Source organism: Podarcis bocagei (genome assembly GCF_964188305.1).
Source record: "Podarcis bocagei genome assembly, chromosome: 7".
NCBI lineage: Eukaryota > Metazoa > Chordata > Lepidosauria > Squamata > Lacertidae > Podarcis > Podarcis bocagei.
Window position 1 is genome coordinate 57,677,754 of NC_138132.1, and position 23,342 is coordinate 57,701,095.

The 23,342-nt window shown below is 44.3% G+C and overlaps 1 protein-coding gene and 1 long non-coding RNA gene across 2 annotated transcripts; one reads left to right on the plus strand and one right to left on the minus strand.

Moving 5' to 3' along the window:
• The first annotated feature begins 271 nt into the window (after positions 1 to 271).
• On the plus strand, positions 272 to 16,566 carry WFDC1 (WAP four-disulfide core domain 1). Its single transcript, XM_081201304.1, has 6 exons — positions 272 to 813; positions 10,799 to 10,994; positions 12,009 to 12,092; positions 13,640 to 13,780; positions 14,468 to 14,509; positions 15,862 to 16,566. Exons 1-6 carry the CDS (start codon positions 688 to 690, stop codon positions 15,918 to 15,920), a joined length of 648 nt encoding a protein of 215 aa, XP_081057430.1. The 5' UTR covers positions 272 to 687; the 3' UTR covers positions 15,921 to 16,566.
• Positions 15,861 to 21,344, minus strand: LOC308590956. Its single transcript, XR_014009969.1, has 2 exons — positions 21,232 to 21,344; positions 15,861 to 19,614 (listed from the first exon to the last, which is right to left on the minus strand). It is a non-coding gene; the product is annotated as an uncharacterized lncRNA (long non-coding RNA).
• Between the last annotated feature and the right edge of the window lie 1,998 nt (positions 21,345 to 23,342).

Below are 23,342 nucleotides of genomic sequence, written 5' to 3' on the forward strand. Positions count from 1 at the left end.
AGGAGAAAAATGCAGAAAAATGCTTATGAATTTTATTGAGGACTTTAAAAAAAAATCAATTAGAAAACAGATGCAGAGAACCAAACACAAGATTGGAAAAACGAGAAACTGATCGAAAAAGAAACTGACTACACTAGTCATGACGGGGAGCCTTGCCATGGGAAGACTTGAGAGGTTTTGCTTGCGCTTGCCCTGCCTATTCCTTGGAGACCTTTAAAAAACAAAAAACAAATTCTGCTAACCCCCCCCCCCCATTCCCTCCTTACAGCAGCTGTCATCTGATCCTCTCGTTCTCTCTGGCTTTGAATGGGCCCCTCTCTCTCTAGGAGTGCCAGATGTTGAAACAAAGGTCTAAAAATAATCTTTCCATCTTTCCAGGGAGGTGGGGGGCACAGCCGTTGGAGCAGCTGCGACATCGGACAACCTGATCAAACTTGGAGCACGAAACTTCTCCGACAACATTCTCAGGCTCACTCAGAGCTCCTACAGCCGTCTTTTAGGACTAATAGCTGTGTGTGCTTGCATGCAAGGGACTGGCTGAGCTGAACTTTTGCCTGACCAAAACCAACCTCCCCTTTCTGCTCTAAAGAAATCTGAAGCCAGCCTCGTCCTTGCTGAATTTGGAGTCGGGGAGTTTTTAATTGTTCACGGTGTAAGGAGAAGAGACGGGTCTGTGCGTGTGTCAGAATGGGGTGCAGACAGCATTTCTTGGTGGTCGCTTTGTGCTTGACGCTTCTCCTATCCCCACACTGCTGCTGTGGAAAAAAGCGCTGGAGAAGAGCCTCACACCTGAAGCTGGCAGAGAAATATGATGTAAGTAGATTTGGCTTGGAAGGTGGAGGGCAGGGAGACCAGAGGTGCGGGGGGGGGCATAGTCTAGTGGTAGAATATGCAGAAGGGCCCATGTTTAATCCTTGGCTTTTCCGCCTGGAACCCTTGAGAGCCACTGCCAGCCCGTGTAAACAGTACTGAGCTAGATGGATTTAGTGGGCTGACTTAGTGCAAGGCAGCTTCCTGTGTCCTGAAGAAGTGTGTTGCATTTGGAGATGGATAATGCATTGGGTCTTCCTTAAAGGAAAAACCAGAGGTGCACAAGCAAAAGAAATGGGGTATCTTTCGAGGTTACCCAGTAGATCAATGGATTTGGGTCTACTCTATGAGTATTATTTGCCAGGAAATCACTCCCCCCCCCTTTTAAAAATCTTGTAAGCCACCCCCGTTTCAGTTTCTGCAGCTCTCCTCTCTGCAAATAAATGAATAAAGGAGAGAAATAATCTATAACACAGGGCTAAATAACCAAGAACCAGAGGTTTGATTGGGAATATGCAGACAGGGGGTAAACCCACACCCTGGAGCTCCCTATTCAATTCTAAGGGACACATAAGACATAATTGGTACCTTAGAATTATTATTTATAACCTGCCTTTCATAAAGAGGATCTCAACACAGGGTAGAAGATATAGATTCCACAAAATTACGCTCCGCCTCTACTTTAAGTGGCAGTAATACTTTATGAATGCTGGTTGCTGGGAACCACAGATGCTTGTCAGTTTCCCACAGGCATCTGGTTGGCCACTGTGAGAACAGGATGCTGGACTAAAGGGGCCACTGGCCTGATCCAGCTGGGCTCTTGTGTTCTTACATAAAAATAGCCACAAATCATTTTTAAAGTCTAAGATGGCAACCTTACCCTTTTTACCTGGGACTAAATCCCATTGAATTCAATTGGGACCTAGATACATAGAGCAGCTGATTTTACTTTCAATAACATTTAAAAACAGCGATAATTAAGAGGGACATATGTTTATAATTTTACTAAAAAGCCAGGAAATTATATGAGCAGAGCAGATTCAATGCAGCCATATAAGTGAAAATAAAGTGTAAGGTCAGATGTGGTCTTGAAATGGAATACACATTTCTTTAAATTTATTAGGGGGTTGCCTACTCTGATGATTTCTTGTTTGTTTAATTGGGAATGCTTATATGAAGCATTGATTCTTTTGTGCCTGCGTGTGTGATCAATTGTTTTCAAATTACTGAATTCTTCGGGTTGACTGCATCCCTAGTATTTCTCCTCTATGAATCTGTGCTTTTGATGTGACACTAATATGGATGTCTTGATCATTACATTAACTGAATGAGTATTTATGTATGCTAGGCTGTTCTGACTGCCAGTTAGATGCTGGAATAGATGGGCCTTTAGATGGACCCTAGAAGGGCTCTTCTTCCTTTTGGTCTTGTCTTCTGGTGTATATATATTATTCTTGTTTTAAAATTGGAGAGAGGGCTCCTGCAGTGACTCTTTTATTTCCTTTGTTTCTAACCCGCCTTTCCTCCAAGGAGCTCAAGGTGGGATCCATGGTTCTTCCCCTGCTTGCCATTTCATCCACAAACAAGCCTGCAAGGCAGGTTAGAGTGCCGGACTGTGATTGGCCCAAGGCCAGCTAGTTTCATGGCCCAGTGGGGATTTGAACCCTGGTCTCCCAGCTTCTGATCTGACACTATAACTTGCCATCTTCTCTCTTCTCTTGCATTCTGGAGATCTCTCTGGATTGGTGTGTGTGTGTGTGTGTGTGTGTGTGTGTGTGTGTGTGTGTGTGTGTTTAGGAAGCTTGCTGCTACTTGCCTCTCCTCTTCCAAAGATGCCTTCATGGTATTTGCACTTTGGGCAAGCTGCCAATCATGCAATATGCTGAGCTGGCAAGGTTCAGGATTTCCCTCCCTTGCTGCCCACCCTCTTGCATGTTGAAGGACCACTGTCTTTGAATATGCCCCAAGGAGAAATGTAGACAGGTCTTTTCCAGAAGGTGGGCTCGTCGCTGGGACTTGGTTTCAGTGCAGGACATAAGCAGGCCCCATAGTATGAAAACTGCAGGGTGGGACATGATGGTTGATTTATATGCCCTCTTTTGACCCAAAGGTCTCCAGAGCAGCACATTAATGCAAAAACAGATACCAAAAAAATAATAATAGTAAATGCAATGACAGTGCAAGCCTAACTGAATCTACTTGGAAGTAAATCCTATTGAATTCCATGGGGTTTGCTCCAGGAAAGTGCGGCTAGACTTGTAACCTAAAGTCAATTATCAGACGCACATAATACATCAGCTCCAAGCATAACATGCACACACCCACATCTGATTCCCAGAAGTGGGAGGACTCATAGCCACATCCATCCGGATCCACGGGTGCACCCTTTCTGTCATTGCTTACATCAAAGCAGCAAGAGCACTGGAGGTTTCTATGCCTGCAACAGAGAGGCTTGAGAAGATGGGCTTAACCTTAGGGAGCATTCATACATCTCGCTCATAATTCTGGCCCTGACTAGCCAGGCTTTGATATTGCAGAGAGAGGCAGGATAATGACCACAGAGTTGAAGGAAAGTGGCTGGGTAGAGAGAGCCAATCCTAGGTTAGGTCCCATCTGCACCATTCCCCCCAAAATCACGCCACTTTCACCTGTCATGGCTTCCCACAAAGAATCTTGGGAGCCATTGTTTGTTAAGGGCGCTGAGAGCAATTAGGAGAACCCAATTTCCCCCCACAAAGTTGCAATTTTTAGAGTTCCCTGGGACGAGGGAGTGGTTGCTAAACCACTCTTGGAGCTGAGGGGAATAGGGATGCTTGGGTCCTGGTTGTGGGTTTCTCTCAGGCACCCAGTTAGCCACTATGAGAACTGAACACTGTATTAGATGGGCCACTGGCCTGATCCAATAGGCTCTTGTTGTGTGTTTATGTGCATGTCTAAATGGCTGGTAAAGAACAGGTGTGTTGCCATAGAGACAACTGGGTGGTGATACTTTCTTAGGAGATGGGTAGCCCTCCAGCCTCCACCCTCTCAGCTGGCTGGAAACTAGCTTTTAGTCTGGCTGGAGCTGAAAGCTAGAAAGAGATGCAAAGGTTTGCCTTGCTGTGTGTGCTTAATCCAAAACTATGGCTTTGGGGATCCCAAACTTAATGGGGAAGCATGATATGATGGAGTGTTACTGCTGCTCTTCCATCTTGTGCTCGGGTTCTCTCTCTCTCAATCTCTCTCTCTTTCTTTCTCTCTCTGTGTGTGTATGTGTGTATTAAAGACACCAGAGACTTCATTGGCCTTCAGTCTAAGGAAACTGAGCCCTTAGGGCAGTGATGGCCAAACTTCTTGGCCCTCCAGCTGTTTTGGGACTACAACGCCCATCATCCCTAGCTAACAGGACCAGTGGTCAAGGATGATGAGCATTGTAGTCCCAAAACAGCTGGAGGGCCAAGTTTGGCCATCACTGCCTTAGGGTCTCTTGGCGCTAACAGATTGGGGTGTGTGCAGTGATATATACTCACAGGAGCAGTGTTTTTTCCCCTAAAAAATGTTTATGGGTACTCTCATTTTGACTCAAGAAAATCACCATTTTATACATAGTTCAAATTGGAGAAAATAAATACAGTAAATGGACAAAAGTACAAAGATTCACAAAATGTTTAGGGGTATGCGTACCCCTGCACCCCCCCCCGAAAAAAAGCAGCACTGGACAGGAGCCAAGCGGTATTGGGTGGGATTGAGCTTCTTCAGAGAGGAAATCTACTGTAGGTCAGGTGGAAGTCAAAAGGGCCTCAAGTATTGTTTGAGGTTGAAAAGACGAGGCGTTTTAATCGTTTTAATCGCAGTTTCCTTGAAAGCTCATTTCCTATTATTGTTAGCAGGAACTCTCTAGGATTACTAAGAACGGAAAGTGATCAAAAGGCAGCAGAGAGGGCTCTCCTTGAAAAAGGAAGGCGTTAAAAGGGGTGATTTCAGCGGGACTTAGGTCAGGGAATTGATTACTTTTAAAGTCCACTCATAAATTAGATTGGAAGGGAAGGGAGTTGTTATTAGTAGACAGGTTCTGCACAATTTTGCTTCTATGTGGTCCATTAGGTCAAGAACAGAAACACTCAGGTCTGAAACACACTTATTCAGAAATAGGTGGGAGAATCTGTCAGTTTCCATTTCGCAGGTCCCCTCGCTCACACCCACCCTGCAAAAAAATAAAATAAAATCAAAAACATCTGAATTTCACTTATCTGAATTTCCCTATCAGTTTGTGATTTATTTATTTTTAAAAGGTCCTCTCAAAAATTCACCCAGCATTTTAGTGGTCAGTCCTCCTAACAGACATGCTTCTGTATGCAATTTTGTCTAATATGCATGCATTTTGGCAAGTGCTTGTCTCTAAAATCCATTTCTGTAAGTTGTTTTCATTATTATATGGATTTTTATGCACACTTTTCTCTTCCATGTGCATTTTTGCACACAACTCGGCTGGAAAACTGCACTGCAAATTCAGAAATGTGCAAATAAAGGCTGTCTTTCAGTTTGCATATTGTTTTGGGAGCTGTGAATTAAGTGGGTTCATGCTGAAATGCAAGTCAGCAGGTCCCAATGGGTTCAATACGCTATTACTAAGAATACGGTCGGGTAGCTTTTTAAAATTAATAATCCAACAAGAATGATGTAGAGAGTTGCCATGAATTTAGATACATGCAGATAATATGGATCTGAAAGCATTGCACGAACCATCATCTGTTCTACAGATGTGTTGATTGGTCCTTTTTTTTAGTTCCCCCGCCCTGCCTGAAACTTTGAGTTCACAGCTAGAATGTGGCTGGCCACTTCTTCAAATGAATTTCATTGGAACTCGACATCACACTATTATGATCATTCTGTTGAAATGATTTCAAAAAATTGTGCATGTAAGGGGCTGTGAACATGTTAGCATGTTTTATAAATGCATATACCTTTCCACTCCGTCGTATCCTCCCCAAAACGCCCACATTACACACACACACACACACACACACACACACATTTCATTTGGAGAAGAGTCAGAAAGCCCACTTTCAACTCGATATACGATATCTTTATTGTCATTGTCCCATACAGAACAATGAAATTGAAAATCTACATAAAACATTCAAAAACCCCTAAAAACTCTGAAACCCCATTTTATAATACAATATACTATATGCAATATACTCAAAACTCAACCATGGGTTCACCTAAAGGCCTCTTTTCTAAAACATGAATTCTGTCTGCATGGATGAACACATGGGAGTTTCTGGTGCTACCTGGAGCAAAGCATTACTGATCCATGTGTTAACCATAATGAAGCAAAGCAATTTGTCAAACAGTGACCCCCTAGTGGCAGAATGCAGCAATAACCTTCTTATGCTAGGAGAAACCGTACAGAGTGACACCTACTGGCAGAACATGGTATTAGCCCTCCTATGATAAAGTCAGAGGTGGAAATGAGGGTGCTTACCTCCAGTTTTATTGATGATAAGTAATGGAAGAAACCTAGCTGGTACCAGAAGAACAGACAGATTGAAGGTATTCAATACAAAGGAGCAATCCTGGGAGAAACTGATAAAGGATTAAAATTGCAACAGAATATTCTGGAGACTGCAGGGACTTACAATAAGCTAGAAGTGAACAGACAGGCATCTTCTAGAGGTGTTGTTTGCATACTGGAACAATGGGGCTTTGTCTCATAAATATAATGGCAATCAGATATAGTTTGTCAACATCATTTATATAATGTACTATGATAAAAATAGAGCTTGGTGTGTCTGTGGATTTTGTGTGTGTGTGTAGCTGCATAATCTCAGCCCAGAGGGATGACACAGTGGAACAGGAACAATGTTAACAGTATGGTAATACATGACAATTAGGCACGGTGCCCAAACCCTCCAGGATATGTTCTTTCCAGCTTACCTGTCATCCAGGTGCTACTGAACTGGAAAAGACCCCAGATGTTCTTAGATTAAAAGGATCTGTGAGCAAAGGCGGGTGTACCAGGAGACAAAAATGAAATACCTGCCTCGGGGGTGTGGGGCAAGGAGCTGGTTGCCATTAAGGTGGGAGATGGAGAGCCTAGACACAAGAGACCCAGTCTAGATCATTTGCACGGACACACACAATCACACACACACACACACACACCTTCCCACATAAAAGTGTTGCCTCCCATCCCCCCAACCATTATTTGTCCATTAATAGGGTAACAAATTGCATCAGAAAACTATTAAAGGGAAGACAACATTGCAAAGGGCCACAGGTGAGTGGAAAGTCATCTTTCTTGCATGCAGAAGGTCTTAGGTTTAATCCCCAGCATTTCAAGGTAGGGCTGAGAGAGACCCCTGTTGAAACCCTGGACAACTGTCAGTGTGGAAAATACTGACCTAAATGGGCAGGTGTTCTGGCTCTGTATAAGCCAGCTTCCTACATTCCTGTTTCATTGAAACGCTAATTGGTGGGGCTCTGGGGTTTTGTTGCTCTTAAGGTAGCCAAGGTGTGTTTGTGAGTATGCTTTTTTCCTAGCAGTCTGCACTCTGCGCTCTTCCTCGACACATCCAAACAAACAAACAAACAAACAAGCCATGCCATTCTTAAACAAGGGCAGCCCAGATTTTTTAAGGCTCAGTAGGGAGTGACCCCTGGCTCCTTCTGATCAATGAGAGCCACAGTCAGGTATGTCAGGTATCTCAGGTATCTCAAATATCTCAGGTACGCTTTTCGTATTTGACTAGAACTGGTTGGGGGGAGATCGTGACTGCTGGGCATATGAGACATGGTGGGGGCAGGAGGGGATCAAGGCCTGTCATCACAAAGAAGAGACAATTAACTTCATTTATGATATAAACTTGAATGAACTTCTTCTAGGCTCAGCATCTGACTCTACTGTCTGCTTTCAGAATCCACACCACACCAATACTTTTATCCAAAGGGAGATTTTTTAAAGCATGAGGGGGGGGTTGCAAAGAGTTTGTGCCCCCTTGCAAAAAGTTTATTAGGACTATTAAATGGTCTTCTTTTTAAACAAATGCACTTCATTTCCACAAGATGTGGGAATGACTGTTAACTTTGATGACTTAAATAGCACTAGAGTCGACACATTCCTGGATGATTAGTCTATGAATGGCTATGAGCCATGATTGTTACAGAGGCAAAAGATCTAGAAATGTCTTGGCAAATTTTCAAATGAAAGGGTGCCTTCCATAACCACAACCTAAAGAGACTCAAAAAATTCAGGCAGCTGTGCTATTTCTGTCTTTATACCCCACAAAGAAGGACCCATCGTAGCATAAAATCCAGATTATTACAATCAGTTTACAGTCCCAGATCAGGGGAATGGACTACCTCAGAAGGTAATGCGCTCTCCTTCATTGGAGGTTTTTAAACAGGTTTGATTGTCATCTGTCAGGGATTCCTTAGTTGTGATTCCTGCATTACAGGGGTTGGGCTGGATGACTCTGGGTATCCCTTCCAACTCTGCAATTCTATGAGAGGTGAGAAAGCTTTTCTGGCCAGCAGGCCAGATCTTCATCTCTCCACCCTCAGAGGCCCAATCTGACAGGTGGGTGGGGCTGCCCACCTCTCAGTCACCAGGCATCGTAGTGATGTCAGGTGATGCAATACTTGAAAGCCCTGACTTTTGACACCCCAGAACACAGTGTGGGGCTGTTTGAATGCCCTTTTGCAAACAGCCCCATGCTGTTTTTTGAACTGCCAGGTTTTCTTAGGTTTAAGGAGCAACATGGGGGTGATAGCTGGATCTACACTGATTTGTTTAGCATTGTTAGAACTATGTTAGATATATTGTTCTAAAACATCACAGGGCATACTTGTAAAATGAAGCGTTTCTTACCTTTGTTTTTTTTTAATGAAAATGCTGTTTTGCTGGTTGCTCTGCGTTGCCTTCAGGTGTCACATTTTAATACCGGATTATGAAAGCCGTTCCTTAACACCTCCTTAACATTAAAAACCATGGGTGTAGGTTCGCCCCAAGGCTGCATGTGCCCTTTCCATTAGGGCAGGCTTTCTCAACCTTGGGTCCCCAGGTGTTGTTGGACTACAACTCCCATCATCCCTAACCTGGCTAGCTAGGGATGATGGGAGTTGTAGTCCAACAACTTCTGGAGAAGTTGGGAAAGGCTGTGATACACCAGGGAAGCAGCACCCTATAGGAATGAACTCTTTGCTCATCAGCTGATAGGTGGGAGCTTCAAACCTTCTGGCTGCACAGGTCTACTTTGCCAGCCTGTTCCCCGCACAGAATGCACAGACAAAGCAGATCTTACCAGGATTCAACCTCCTCCTGTGACATCAGCTGAATGGCCTTTATGGAGCAATCTGGACTCCCTGGTGAGCCAAGATTGGCCCTTGGGCTGGATTTCACCTCCTCTGGAGTAGATAATCACGGCATAAAAATAAATACACCTTGGAAAACACATTGAGGTATAACAAAATCTTCAACCGGCTGACGTGCAACTTTAGCTTTCGAATAGAGGGACAAACAATCTTTCACTAGAAACAAAATGCATCCCACACACCCCACACGGAGATTTAAAAGGGTGTACCAAGGTGTGACAAAGGAAGAAGGAAGTGTCAGTTTAAAATGTAGCAAAGTGTAATGGGAGGATTACGAAAGGTTTTTGAAAGCGCAATACATGTTAATGGATGGTCCCTAAATTAAGGGCTCTTCATAGCTGTTATCGCTGCCAGTTAGCGCCATCTGCTGGACCATCTGAGTAATGCAGACAACCCTCGAAATCTTAATGGCTGAAGTTAAGGCTGCATAGTTTATTGAAAAAAAATATATATTTACACTTCTAATTAAAATGGTTAACAACATCTCAGTTACATTCAGTTGGTAGGTTTGGAAGTAGTTGCAGGGGAGAAACATGTAAAATCCTGAACTGGGAAGTTTCTACCTTGGATGATTATCTTCAAAAATTAGGAATCCCCCCCTCTGTTTTACAGTCCTCTGTTTGAAGGAGTCCTCTATTTTAAGGGTTGTTTGGTCCAAGTCTGGTTGAAAGATAAAACTCGCTAAGAAGAGAGAACAGGAGCCATACAGCTCACCTGGACAGAGTCGTCCCTACTTTGGAGAGATATATTATATTTCTGTTTAAATTATAGTCATTATTTTTAAATTTATATGTATACCTATACATTAACTAGGGCATGCAGTGCAAATCTGTGTCCTCTTTTATCTTTCTTTCTTGGCAATACCTAAGGAGCCACCCTACCCCCTCCTCCAAAAGTGTCCCCCTTTTAAAGTAAAAAATAAAAAATAAAGCATGGTGTTTGAACATGAATTATGAGACTCATTGTGGCTTCCCTGGACTTTCTAGAACTGAAATTATATTGGAACCAAAAACATATATCAGAATTCCACGATTAATGTGCAACATAAAATACTGATATATTTTGTTCTAAGGCCACCTCCAGACCGCATGTATTTTTCAGGAGGGATTCAAGAATATACTAGGAAAATTGAGTTTGTGAATGAATGTGTTCTGTCATCCAAACACAAGAAATCCACTTAAACAAAAATCAACAATGGGCTCTTGAAGGTGGGAAAGCGATGGGGAAATGCATTGAAAAATGTGGAATGAAAAAATGATGAACAGAAAGCTGTATTACCACCCCCACAAGCAAATCAGGATGAGTGTGCAATAGATGATGTCCCCAAAATAGTGCCCATCGGGACTGGCAAGTTGGAAAGGAGGAAGATCAACAGTAGGTGGCACCAGAGCCAATGCTAGCCAAAGCCAATGAGAGGCAGAGCCAACTGATTCTAGTTTTGAGACTAGGGAAGAGGAAGTTAGCAGGCAGTGCCAACCCCTTGGACTGCTTGTAAGTATGAAATCAGACAGGTGAGGAGTGGCTGGGGGCAGAATGAGGCTGGTAGGGCAGTGCCCTATTTCCCCCAAGTACTCCCCGCAAACAAATCAGAATAAATGCTCAATAAAGACTGGATATGTTCTACCTCTTTTAGGACTACGAGTACCCCCTTCATTCCCATGGAACGCCTTACCAGAAGAACGACCGCTGCCCCCCTCCACCGCAGACGCTGCCTGACCGAGCGTGCGAGGTGCCCAGCTGTCGCTCGGACTCCGAGTGCGAGAGACACAAGCGCTGCTGCTACAACGGGTGCATCTATGCTTGCCTGGAGTCGGTGCCCCCACCTCCAGGTATGTCAGCCCATAATATGTCGTGCTGGACCAGATGAGGGGTGAGAGAGAGAAAGGGTGTTATTGATCTCTAGCATAAAATATTTGATCAGAGGAATACATGGAGGTCTGCCTTTGGCAGATCGAAATATGGTAAGTGCTGCTTCCAGCTTCAGCTGCATGGTATCAGATGTTGAGTGTTAAGGCTGAATTCCCACAGCAGTTTATTCTGTTTCCCCAGTGTTTCCCTACCTGTTAATTCCCACTTTATATTTGACCCTGGGATAGCTCAGTGTGGTGCTAATGATGCCAAGGTTGCAGGTTTGATCTCTGTAAGAAGCACCTGCATATACCTGCATTGCAGACGGTTGGACTAGATGATTGTCAGGGTCCCTTCCAACTTTGTGATTCTATGATCTATGAGATTTCAAATGACATAAAAACCACTTCTGGAAATCTAGCAGAACACAGTGGAAGCTTATCGCTCAGTTCTGTGTTAATTACTTCCAGAAAATATCCATTTGGAAGCCCATTAACCCAGAAAACCATGGGAGTAAAGGCCTTTCCTGTTTTTTTCATGGGGGGATAATGGGGGAACAGAAGCACACATGTGCTGAAAGGGTGTGGGAGAACACACGTTGTCCAACGGTGTGTGTCAACGTTGTTCGTCGCCATGTGAATGACATTTAGCATGACCTGCAGGTATATTGATCAAAAAGCCACCGTTGCCCAAGGCTACAGGTACTGCCATGTGAAAGCAACGTTAGAAACCAGAACAGAAGCACTAGCATTATAATCAGGAAAACTAGTGCAATGTTCTGCATGTCTGAATGCAGTCAAGGAGGAAAATACCACCACCACCCCCCTGCTCATGAACTTCCCTGGAGTATCCATCTGCCCACTGTCAATTGACAGATTACTGAGTGGCAGTAACCAATGATCCAATGATCCATCATAGCAAAGCAATCCTTGAGTTCTTCTATTCACTTTTCAGTGTTCTCATTCTCCGTAACAATGTCTGGTTTCTTGGAACAGTTTTGGATTGGTTGGTTCAGCCCAAGCCACGCTGGCTGGGTGGAAATGGCTGGCTTCTCGACGGACCGGAAGAAGTTTTACAAGGTCAGAAAAATGTGTGCATCATTTGGAAGGTGTCAGAATATTGATAGTGCTCTACAAATATGTTTCCCAATTTGGTTATAGCATTGTAGGGTGGGTGAGGATTCTGGTAAAATGGTCAGACCAGTCTCATCCTTAAGTTCAGGACTCTAGCTAGGCCTGCAAAGTATTTCTTTGCATGTCTAAACAGTACAAATACTACTAGCTAGAGGAGGCATCCCCAAACTTGGCCCTCCAGCTGTTTTGGAACTACAGTTCCCATCATCCCTGACCACTGCTCCTGTTAGCTAGGAATGATGGGAGTTGTAGTCCCAAAACAGCTGGAGAGCTGAGTTTAGGGATGCCTGCGCTAGAGATACTTCCAGGAGGCAGGGCTTCTCCCCTCACCTGTCTGGAGATGATGCAATAAACAAGTGTAAGACAACAGACCTGAGCTGGTCTTGACCGGAACTAGGAAGACACAGAGGTCTGGCTTGCTCTCTATGCTGAACCCCCCAGCTGTGGCTTTGGGCACAGACACACACCCCGCAAGAAACCTACTAGAGAAGCAAAATCTGTTAGAGTTTTAATACTATGAACTCTTCCATCTTATGCCCAGCTTGTGCATATGTGTAAACAAATAAAAATATACCATCATCTCTAGTGACCTTCATTCCAAGGAAACCCAAACTGACCAATTTGCTGGAACCCCTGAAATCTCCACTTGGAGAGTGGAGTGTGTGTAACAATAGGATGTTTCCTCCCATCCAGACCAGTAAAGTCTACTTTGACTGGCAGCGGCTTTCCAGAGTCTCAGGCAAAGACTCTGTCTGCTCTCTGGTCCTTTGAAGTGGAGACACTCTGACACTGCATGAGGGTTCTCTGCTATGGCTCCCCAGAGAAAGGCAGCAAAAGCTAACTTAACCTGGTCTCTTTTCTAGCAAGATTCTCTCTCTCTGTCTCTCTCCCTCTCTGATGTTACCAGTTGATCATGAACACATGAATTGGCATGCTCTTGTGCTTTTAAGCACACTTCAGTATGCAGAAATCAACTCACAAAACTTTTCACAGCACAGAGAGAAATGTGATCCCCTGCTAATGCCCACACACCAAGCAGCTGTTAAAAAGCAGAAGAGGCTGGGGCAGGATGAATGCTGGCAACCTTGGGCCAAGGCTTTGGACTTCCTTTGGAAAAGCTACTTTAATTCACAACAGCCTAATAGAGATGAACAATCAGGGTTATCTAATGACTAGGAAAAATGCCCCCCCCCCACAAAGTCAATTGATTTGCAACTGTCCCTGGCAGAGATCTGAGTTCAAGGCTCAAGGGAGGAACATTAAAAGGCATAGTGGGCCAATAACTGAGCAGAGAGGTTTTGTGGGCACATAACTGCATCCATGTCATGTTCTTGTCACCTTTGGGCTGAGAAGGCAACCAGCAAACCATGCCAGCAGGGAGGATCCTTGAACATGGCTTGGTCAACTCAGCAGCCTCAACACACTAAGCCAGGTGGACCTTTGTCCTGGCCTGGTGGGGGCCTTCTCATGTTCTCCTATGACTCTTTCCGTAGCCGAAGCATGCAGCACCACAGAAGATGGAGATGAACCTCTGCACTGCCCAACAGGATATGAATGCCACATCATTAATCCTGGCAATGCCGCTGAGGGCATTCCCAACAGGGGCCAGTGTATCAAGCTTCGTGGGAACTCTGGTAGGTCTACACCTTCTGGGGATCACATGCCCTTGACCTTCTGAGGGTCAAGAGGTGGAACAACAACAAACGTGACTCTTGTGTACAGCAGGGTACATTTCTGCCAGACACAAATCAGAGGTTTCTATGCACACACCTCTCTGTTTTGGCAAGCAGGATTGAAGACACATTCCAGTGAAAGTGCTTGAGAAGAGCACAAATGGGGGTGGGGTGGCCTGGGGGCCCCATGGCCTGAGGTTCCCCACCTCTGATCCATACACATAATGTGCGAGTCAATGCTGATCTGTTCTGATTCTTCTGTACTTCTGGCTTCCAGACACTAAGTGTGACTGTAAGTGTTCTGCATATCATTGAGAAGGAAAAGCCAACAAGGTGCCCTTCAGATTTTTTGGGACTTCAGCTTCCATCATTCCCAGCCAGCATGACCAATATTCAGGGATATTGGGAGTTGTGGTCCACAACTTCTGGAGTCCACTGCATTGGCTACACACTGGTATAGAGGAAACTGGGTAAGCTCCCTATATTGTCCGGAGTTCAGATTTGTTACTGCCTCATTTCTAAAGGGCTATGCAACATAATGGTTTCAACAAAGTCAGGAGAACATCCAGCCAGCATGTTGTGGTCAATGCAAGATAGTCATTCCAATTTTACTATCTGGAGCTCATTTTCATTTGTTTTTCTCCCCAGATGGGTGGAATCTAAGGCCTAAGTATTACAAGGAATATTTTGGTAAGACTCCACCATTGTGATTTGGATCATGACAAATTCAGCTTAAATGCATATTGCTGTTTGCCTGCTTGCTTGCTTGTTTCAAAACGTGTATATATATTGCTTTTTTGGTCCTGAAAAGTGCCCCCAAAGTGGGTTACAATAGAATAATTAATGCATAATAAAAGTCAGTTTAAACACACACACACACAAATATATAAACCAAGAGCAGAATGAGATAACCAAGACATATTAACAATCATCCAATGGTCCACTTGAACCACCACGAATTCCTTCCTAGGATTCCAAGCCAGTTGCTGGAAACTACAAGTGGGGAGAGGGCTGCTGCTTATGGGGTTCCCAAAGACTGGGCCCTATGAGAACAGGTTGTTGAACTAGGTTGGCCTTTGGCCAGATCCAGCAGGCTCTTCTTCATGCATTGCGTGGTTAAACTATGGAACTCATTCCAGGGGAGGCAGCGATGACCACTAACTTGGATGGCTTTAAATGAGGATTAGAAAAAATTATGCAAGAGAGGGCTATCATTGGCTATTAGTAATGGAAGCTATGCTCTGCCTTCACAGAGGGAGGCAGCAATGCTTCTGAATACCAGTTGCTGGAAACCATAGGCAAGGAGAGGTCTCTTGTGCTCAAATCCTGCTTGTAGGTTTCCCACAGGCATTTGGATAGCCACTGTGAGAACAGGATGCTGGACTAGATAGGCCATTGGCCTGATCCAACAGGGCTCTACATATGTACCATAAACAGCTGCTATTCTCTTCCTATCCCACTCTCCTGCCCACGAAGCAGGTCTTCACCTTGTAATTCTATAAGGCCATTACACTGTCAGGAGTTCAGCCTACACTCAAGTAGGACTTTGGCAGAGACACATGCCCGTCTGGCATCTTCCCTCCCTCCTGGTCGATCGTTTGGGAGCCTCATAAGCTTTCTTCTGCCCGAACATCACAGCGACTGATGCCAACCGACACCGGCACACTTAGGGATCTGCAGAGTTTGCGCATCATGCGTGTGACAGATCTCAGCAACTCAGTATGTTGGCTAATCTACTTTATTTACATATAAACACACATGGAGCACTGCAACATGGCTCCCTCTCTCTCTAGCATCAGACAGCAAAGAGAAAAAGGACAAAGGACAATAGTCCCACTTTACGGAACACAGTAACACAAACATCCTGTCTCCGTCACTTCCCACTCTGTGAAGTCAAAATATATCACGTCATGTGAAAGACAAAAATCCCATGACTGCAATCATAGATCAGGAATTCTAACATACACCATGATATTCTTGAATAGATTCACATTCTTAAATGTTCACGTTTAACATCTATTCTGCCCATTGTTGTTTTACAGGAGGCAATTCCAATAACGTGGTGGGCTACGTCAAACAACAGCAGAAACACCTTGGTTAATTCCGGCAAAGCCTTCAGGGGGATTCTCCCAATAAATGGGGACACGGCGTGAAAATGTGCGGCGATGCCTCTGCTTTCTGCTGCAGCTCTCAGGTCTTTCCCACAATCTAAGATCCAGACCAAACAACATGGCACCTTCGAGATGTCGTTGCACTAAAGCTCCCATCAAACCCCAGGTAGCCTGCTCAGTGGCCAAGGACCATGGGAGTCATATAACAGCATCTTATTGAGGGCACTGCATTGGATACCCCTGTCCTGAATTCCTGGTGGTGCCCTAACATTGTTAGACTCCAACTCCCATCAGCCCTGGCCAGCATGGCCAATAGTCAAGGATGATGGCAGCTGTAGTCCAAGTACATCTGGAGGGTCACTTTGGCTACCGCTGGCCCCGACCAGTGATAAGACTCAGATAGGAAACCATGTCTTGTAGAGAAATGCGGAATAAACACAGACCTGAACTTCTAGTTTCCTGGATCACACTTTCACCTGTCACTTTGCACTGCATTCTTAAAAGCCACTGTATTCTTCTCTGTGTTTTCTGAGCTTGACCTTTCGCTATCATTCATATTTCGATAATAGAGTTTCTGATTGGCAGTAACATCTTCTCATCTGCACACACAAAATAAATGCATCTTGTCCAGGGGAACTGCCCTGTCTATTTATTTCTTTTGGTGTATTTCAAATGGAGCGGCCCTATATGATATAGGTGAACAGATTTCCATCCCCCTGCCCTTGCCCAGATACCAACTACTTTCGAAATATAGCTAATCTGCACATGCCAAATGTATTATCACCATTCCTTCTATTTCCAGTGTCCAGGCTGTGATGGCAATATAGGAACAGGTGGTATGGTGTTATGGACTAGGACTATGAGACCAGGGTTCAAATTCTGCTCACAGGGTGATTGTGGTCCACTCATTGTCTCTCAGCTGAACAGGGTTGTGAGGAAAGGATGGGGAGAGGGAGGACTTGACCTCCTTGGGGGAAAAGGTAGGGCAATAAATGTTAAAATAAATGCAAATAAAATCAGCAGCATTTGCACAGAAGAAAGAAGTTATCAGCAAGCTTGCGGAGATTCCAGATTTATGTAAACATACACATAACCTTTAGGTTGGGGGCAAGAATAATAGCCCAATGAGGACTGAGCATGCTCAGTAGCCTCCATGCTGGTGGACTATTGGGGCAGGGCAATGAAAAATAGTGGTGAGAAATGGAATGGAATGGAAGGGTGAAATCCTGAACAGCATAATGCCCCACTGCCACATTTTGTGTCAATGACCTGTTTGCAAATTCCATCCATTTGTATGCAGATGATTCATTTATAAATGAGGTGGATGTCAGGCACCCACTTTGCTTTGTCCCAGCTCCTGCCAACCTAGCATCTGAAAGCATACCAGTGCACGTAAATAGGGACCGCTGTGGTGGGAAGGTAAACAGCATTTCCGTGCACTCTGGCTTCCATCACTGTGTTCCGTTGCACCAGAAGCAGTTTAGTCATGCTGGCCACATGACCCAGAAAGCTGTCTGTGAACAAATGTCGGCTCCCTCGGCCTGAAAGCACTGCACCCCATTGTCGAATTTGACTGAACTTAACTGCCCAGGGATCCTTTACCTTATTCCCCAACCAAGGACCCTCCAGTGGTGGCAGGTGCCCATTGAGGCTGGTAGGGTGGCAGGCAGGGAGCTGAACAGTAGGTGGCGCCAAAACAAATGAGAGGCAGAACCACTTAATTCTAGTTTTGTTTCCATCCTCCCTGCTGAGTTCTATGAGGGCAATACTGAGACTAGGAGGAGGAGGAAGCTGACAGGTAGTGGTGCCTCCCAGATTGGGTGTAAGTAAGAAGGCAGACAGGAGGGGCTGCCCAAGGACCCACTGCTCACTGATGGCTAGGGTGGCCGTGTGCCCTGCTTTGCAGAGGACACACCACCGTGGGAAGACATCTCTATTTGGAGGGCTGTTTGATGCTGGGTACATTTAAAGATAAGCCTAAGAAAAGGGCTGCAGCTCAGCAGTAGAGCTGCCAGTCAGTGTAGACAACACTGAACTAGATGGACCAACGTTCTGATTCAGTATAAAGGCAGCTTTCTGCTTTTCTTCTAAGGGAAGACAGAAGCTTGGCTGGATCAATGCTGGATAAAGTTTCCTACAGAAACCTTTCAGGAGGATATTTTATGACCCATTCTGCTGCATGCCTCATCATTTTACAGAATGACTTTCCCTCCTTAGAGAATCTTCTCTTCTGTGGCCAGAGGGAAAATGCCTTTTGTGCAGACATAAAGGAAAATGAGGGGCAGTGACCCCCCCCTGCAGCTCAGAAAACCTGGTGAAGTCTTGTGGCATCTTGTTCAGGTTCTTAACTAGGAATGCAACCTGGTTTAGCCAATGAATCGATCAAATATGTTTGTAAACAACTAAAAATTATAAGGAACATTTATTAAATCGGTTAGATGGTTGTTATGCAAAAAGGTCTCCCAAGAGTTGTACACAATGAAACACACAATTACCGGAAACATGTGCAATTCATAAAAATAAATAAATCCCAAAGCAACCTCCAATTAATGGCTCGAGCCAGCCTAGCAGTTCGAAAGCACGTCAAAGTGCAAGTAGATAAATAGGTACCTCTCCGGCGGGAAGGTAAACGGCATTTCCGTGCGCTGCTCTGGTTCACCAGAAGCGGCTTAGTCATGCTGGCCAAATGATCCGGAAACTGTACGCCGGCTCCCTCAGCCAATAAAGTGAGATGAGCGCCACAACCCCAGAGTTGGTCACGACTGGACCTAATGGTCAGGCGTCCCTTTACCTTTACCTTTACCCTTGCTGGCCATGCTCTACCTCTGCCCATTTCTCAGTCCAACAGACACACAAATTGCTGGAGAAAGGAGAGCTGCTTTATCCTATATAGTGAGAGTGTAAAGGCAGCCCACGCTCCTTGGGTCTCACCCAGATCTCAGAAGAGCATGCTGGTCTCTTACAACTCTGATCCTAAACTTCCAGCAGCATGAATGCCAAGGTTGGCAATCACACACTTCAGCGCTTCAATCAGGAAACGTTATTAAAAATAAAAGATACAGTGGTGCCTCGCAAGACGAAATTAATTCGTTCCGCGAGTTTTGTCGTATTGCGATTTTTTTCGTCTTGCGAAGCACGGTAGCGGGAAAGTTTTGGAAAAGCTTCAAAAATCACCAAAGTCTTTAAAAACCTCAAAAAAGGCTACCACACCGCGTTCTATGAGTTGCTCCTCGTAGTGAAGTCGCAACTGTATTAACGGTGTTAAGAAAAAGGAAACAAACTTGCAAGACGTTTCTGTCTTGCGAAGCAAGCCCATAGGGAAAATCGTCTTGTGAAGCAGCTCAAAAAACCAAAAACCCTTTCGTCTTGCGAGTTTTTTGTCTTGCGAGGTACCACTGTACAAGGAAAAGCAGGAAAAAGTTCAAAACAGAATGCAAAATAGGCCAAAGAACTTTGGCTCTAAAAATCTACTAATGCTAGCCCATTTACTACACCCTAGTTGGTCTGGTTTACTCTCAAGGAAGCAGTGAGGATAGTCAGCATCTTACAAAGTCCATTCTGGATACCTGATGGTGGTGGGAAAGGCAGCTATGATTTTTTTTCAGGATCCAGACTCAGTTACTCAGGTCCCTCACGTTTCTCAGGTAGGCATCTGAAGTTCCCTTCTTTCTTTGAAGAGGATGTCTGGAAGATACGTGACAGCTTAACTTGGAGGACACCAAATTCCTGTGTGACAGTAACCACAGCCTTTTTCTCTCTGATATTTTCCCTCTCCCTCCTTCTGTTAAGTGAGTAAAATACCTGCTTTCTCTTGAAACAACATTCTGCTACCATCTAGTGACAAAATGTTGTAAATGCAGCTGCTTTTTACCTACTGCTGCTGCCCTGTGACCCAGTACCGTACAGTACAGTGGTACCTCAGGTTAAGTACTTAATTCGTTCCGGAGGTCTGTTCTTAACGTGAAACTGTTCTTAACCTGAAGCACCACTTTAGCTAATGGGGCCTCCTGCTGCTGTTGCATTGAGCACGATTTCTGTTCTCATCCTGAAGCAAAGTTCTTAACCTGAGGTACTATTTCTGGGTTAGTGGAGTTTGTAACCTGAAGCGTTTGTAACCTGAAGCACATGTAACCCGAGGTACCACTGTATTGCAAAATTGCTTTCTCTGTTTACACGCTGCTGCCACCTGGTGGTACAGCCTCTTTTTACCCACAGCTGCCATCTGGTGGCATAATAGTGCAAACTGCAGCCTCTTTCTACATGCTGCTGCCAGTTGGTGCTTGCTGGACAGGTTTCCCAAAAATGAGCAAGAATGTGGCCCATCAACCAGGACTTCAAATAATGAACAAAAATGTGACCCATGATTTTGTTTGTTTTTCAGCTCCTACCCAGGTGGGTCACATTTTCACTCATTTTTCAGAGTCCTCACCCATGAGTCATATTTTGGGATGAGTTTATTGCTGTTTTTATGTTTGATCTCAACACCTTTGCTCTTTCTATTTTTATTGTTTAAGTTGCTTTGAGACACCTAATAAATATTTATTTTTATTATTTGGGTTGTTTTTTTAATTGTAGCAATGCAATTGCTATTAATCACTTCCTTGCTCTGCTCACATAACTGCAATGGAAGACCATGGAGAGCTACACACTTGACTCAGCAAGGATTTCTGCCTGAGAGCCAGTGAAGCACACTTCAATGGTCAAAAAGTGGTATATTTAACTGCTAGTGATTAAGTGTCCAAGCCTGGATTTAAAGTGTCCCACTAGGACTGTACTTATCAGTTAATAGGTAGGGGTTTCAAATCTACTCTGCTCTCACCTTGAAAATCAACATGGCTGTAGCTGACCTAAAAAGGTAACAATATCTAGGGTTGCCATATGTTTTGAATTTCCCAGACATTGTCGGTATTCGGCCCTCGTAAACGGCATCCGGGTGGAAAATCAGTGAATGTCAAGGAAAATCCGGATGTATGGCAGCCCATGCATGACAGAAGTGTTGAAAGACCATGACAGAAGATGAACAACGAAAAACTCAATAACTTTTGTGTCCAGATTTTTGCACTTTGACATATGGAATAAAACTCATTATCTCAAATCTAAATTATCTCAAATCTAAATCAAATCTCAATCTCATTGACCCATCTAGTCTTGCCAGCTGTTCATTATGTCAAAGATAGAAATACTTCGGCCAACATGCTTTCCTAGGAGTAAAATTCACAGAACCCAGCGGGGCTGCTGTTCTGAGTAAACATGCAGAAGATTGTGCTTCTCAGGGATATTTTAAACTGCGATTTAACCAACCTAAAGTAGGGTGAAGGGGAACTTCTGGCCTTGGGGCCAAAGGCAGCCCTCCGGGCCTCTCTAGGTGACACCCCTCCTATTGTGACGGTCAGCAGGACATAGAGACCTAGGAAAGATAGGGAGTCAGACCATTGGTTCATTGAACTGAAGTCTCTTCTAGACAATCTGTTTACTGAAAAATTGCCCTGATTTGCTTGCACAAAGTTCTCGGGGAGGTTAGGCAGCACCACCTATTTTTCAAGCATTCATCCTGATTTGTTTAGATCACATTTGTGTTAAGCAAATGTCATCCCACACTTTCCAGTACATCTTTCCATCACTTTCCTTATTGCAAAAGTCATTTTTTTAAAAAAATAGGGGAAGCAGGTTTGTTGTGCAATGAGAGCTCAAAATCGACTCCAGTTGCACAATGTGAACTTGCTGGTATGTGATTGACTGCCATCTGCAGAACAGCAGCAGTCTGGAAATGCCCTCAGTACTGGGACTTGCAGGAGCAGCTTTCTGGGGTTCAAATAGGAGTCTTTTCCCAGCCCTACCCGGAGATGCCAAGAACTGATTTTTTTTCATGCAAAACATTTCTTGGGAGACAGCTGTTCATTTGAACATAGGAAGCTGCCTTACAGTGGGTTACACCATTGCTGTTCTGTTTTTCTTTTTCTCTTACAGCACTGTACACAAATCATAAAACATGACATTGACAGAAAATGGATCACTGGGGTGGGGATAAAATTCTAAACATATTATTTTGCAATACATAATAATGAGATGATTACAGTAAACCACTTCAGTGGATTCCTCAATAAATCAACTCTGAAAGCACAAGATAATAAGAGTGAGCTAAAGAGTACTGCCTGTTTATTTACAATGTACAAGAGTACTGCCTGTTTATTGCAATGTCAGTTGTAGGAATTTCTCATCCATGTGTTGTTTCATCTGTATATTTAACGAAATCATACCATACAGTGTAAAAATGATATTGTTTTTTCTCTCCCCTTGCCACCTCCAGTTTTTGCGACAGCTTTTCCATTATGGCTGTTTGCCAGAACAGTGAACAATTCATTAATTACAAGGTTTTCCAAGTTCTATCCCTATTCTAGCTGAAGTTAATAAATGTGCCTTACTTCTTAAACTCCATTGCTCTCTCCAGCTCAGTACTGTCAGCAGTGACTGGCAGTGGATCTCCTGGGTTTTAAGACACTGTTCTCTCTCAAGACTCACCTGGCAATCTCAAGTATGGGACCTGGGATGCTCTGCATGCAAAGCAGATGCTCTGCCATTCAGCTACAGCCCTTTGCAGTGTGTCACATTGTCTAGGGTTGAGAGATGGGATGTGGGGAGGAAACCTGGGCATGCAGAGGCGTAACAAACCAATTTATTAGTTGTTTTTTTAAAAAAAACCCTCAACATTAGGCTACTTGGCTCGTTCTTTTAAAGTACAGTGGTACCTCGGGTTAAGTACTTAATTCGTTCCGGAGGTCCGTACTTAACGTGAAACTGTTCTTAACCTGAAGCACCACTTTAGCTAATGGGGCCTCCCACTGCCGCCGCGCCGCCGGAGCACAATTTCTGTTCTCATCCTGAAGCAAAGTTCTTATCTTGAAGCACTATTTCTGGGTTAGCAGAGTCTGTAACCTGAAGCGTATGTAACCCGAGGTACCACTGTACTGATGTTCAGATGTAAAGAGTTTTAAATGCAGTTTTTAAATTAAAAAGAATATCTGCAAACTTCTTTTTTAAATCAATCTCTCTGCTTTTTTTCTTCTTTTAAAATTTGGAACTGGAACAAATAAATAGCAATCCCTGTCTGTCTACCCTGCCTGTCCATCAAGAAACCAACAGTAAGTCCAGCTGGAGAAACGGAACAGACGGGACCCACCAGCCATCCCCTTTACGTGCTGAAAGGCTTTCTATGTCTCCATACTGCAGCCAATCGCTAGCGGGGGCTAGGCCACATTTTATCCAATTAAAACCCACCCTCGGCTCCTCACTCCCCACCCCCGCAACTCTGACAACGACTAATGGCAAAGGGACGTAGGCGGGAGCACGGATGATTCAGCCAATTTAACCAGCGCATCTCTCCTCTTATAGGTGGGAGAGGTGCACCCGCCTTC

Bases quoted from the DNA above. Each gene is read 5' to 3' on its own strand.
- WFDC1 (XM_081201304.1), top strand. From the start codon at position 688: ATGGGGTGCAGACAGCATTTCTTGGTGGTCGCTTTGTGCTTGACGCTT. The intron at 13,781-14,467 runs GTAGGTCTACAC...TTTTCTCCCCAG, and splicing joins CAAGCTTCGTGGGAACTCTG to ATGGGTGGAATCTAAGGCCT. The intron at 14,510-15,861 runs GTAAGACTCCAC...GTTGTTTTACAG, and splicing joins GTATTACAAGGAATATTTTG to GAGGCAATTCCAATAACGTG.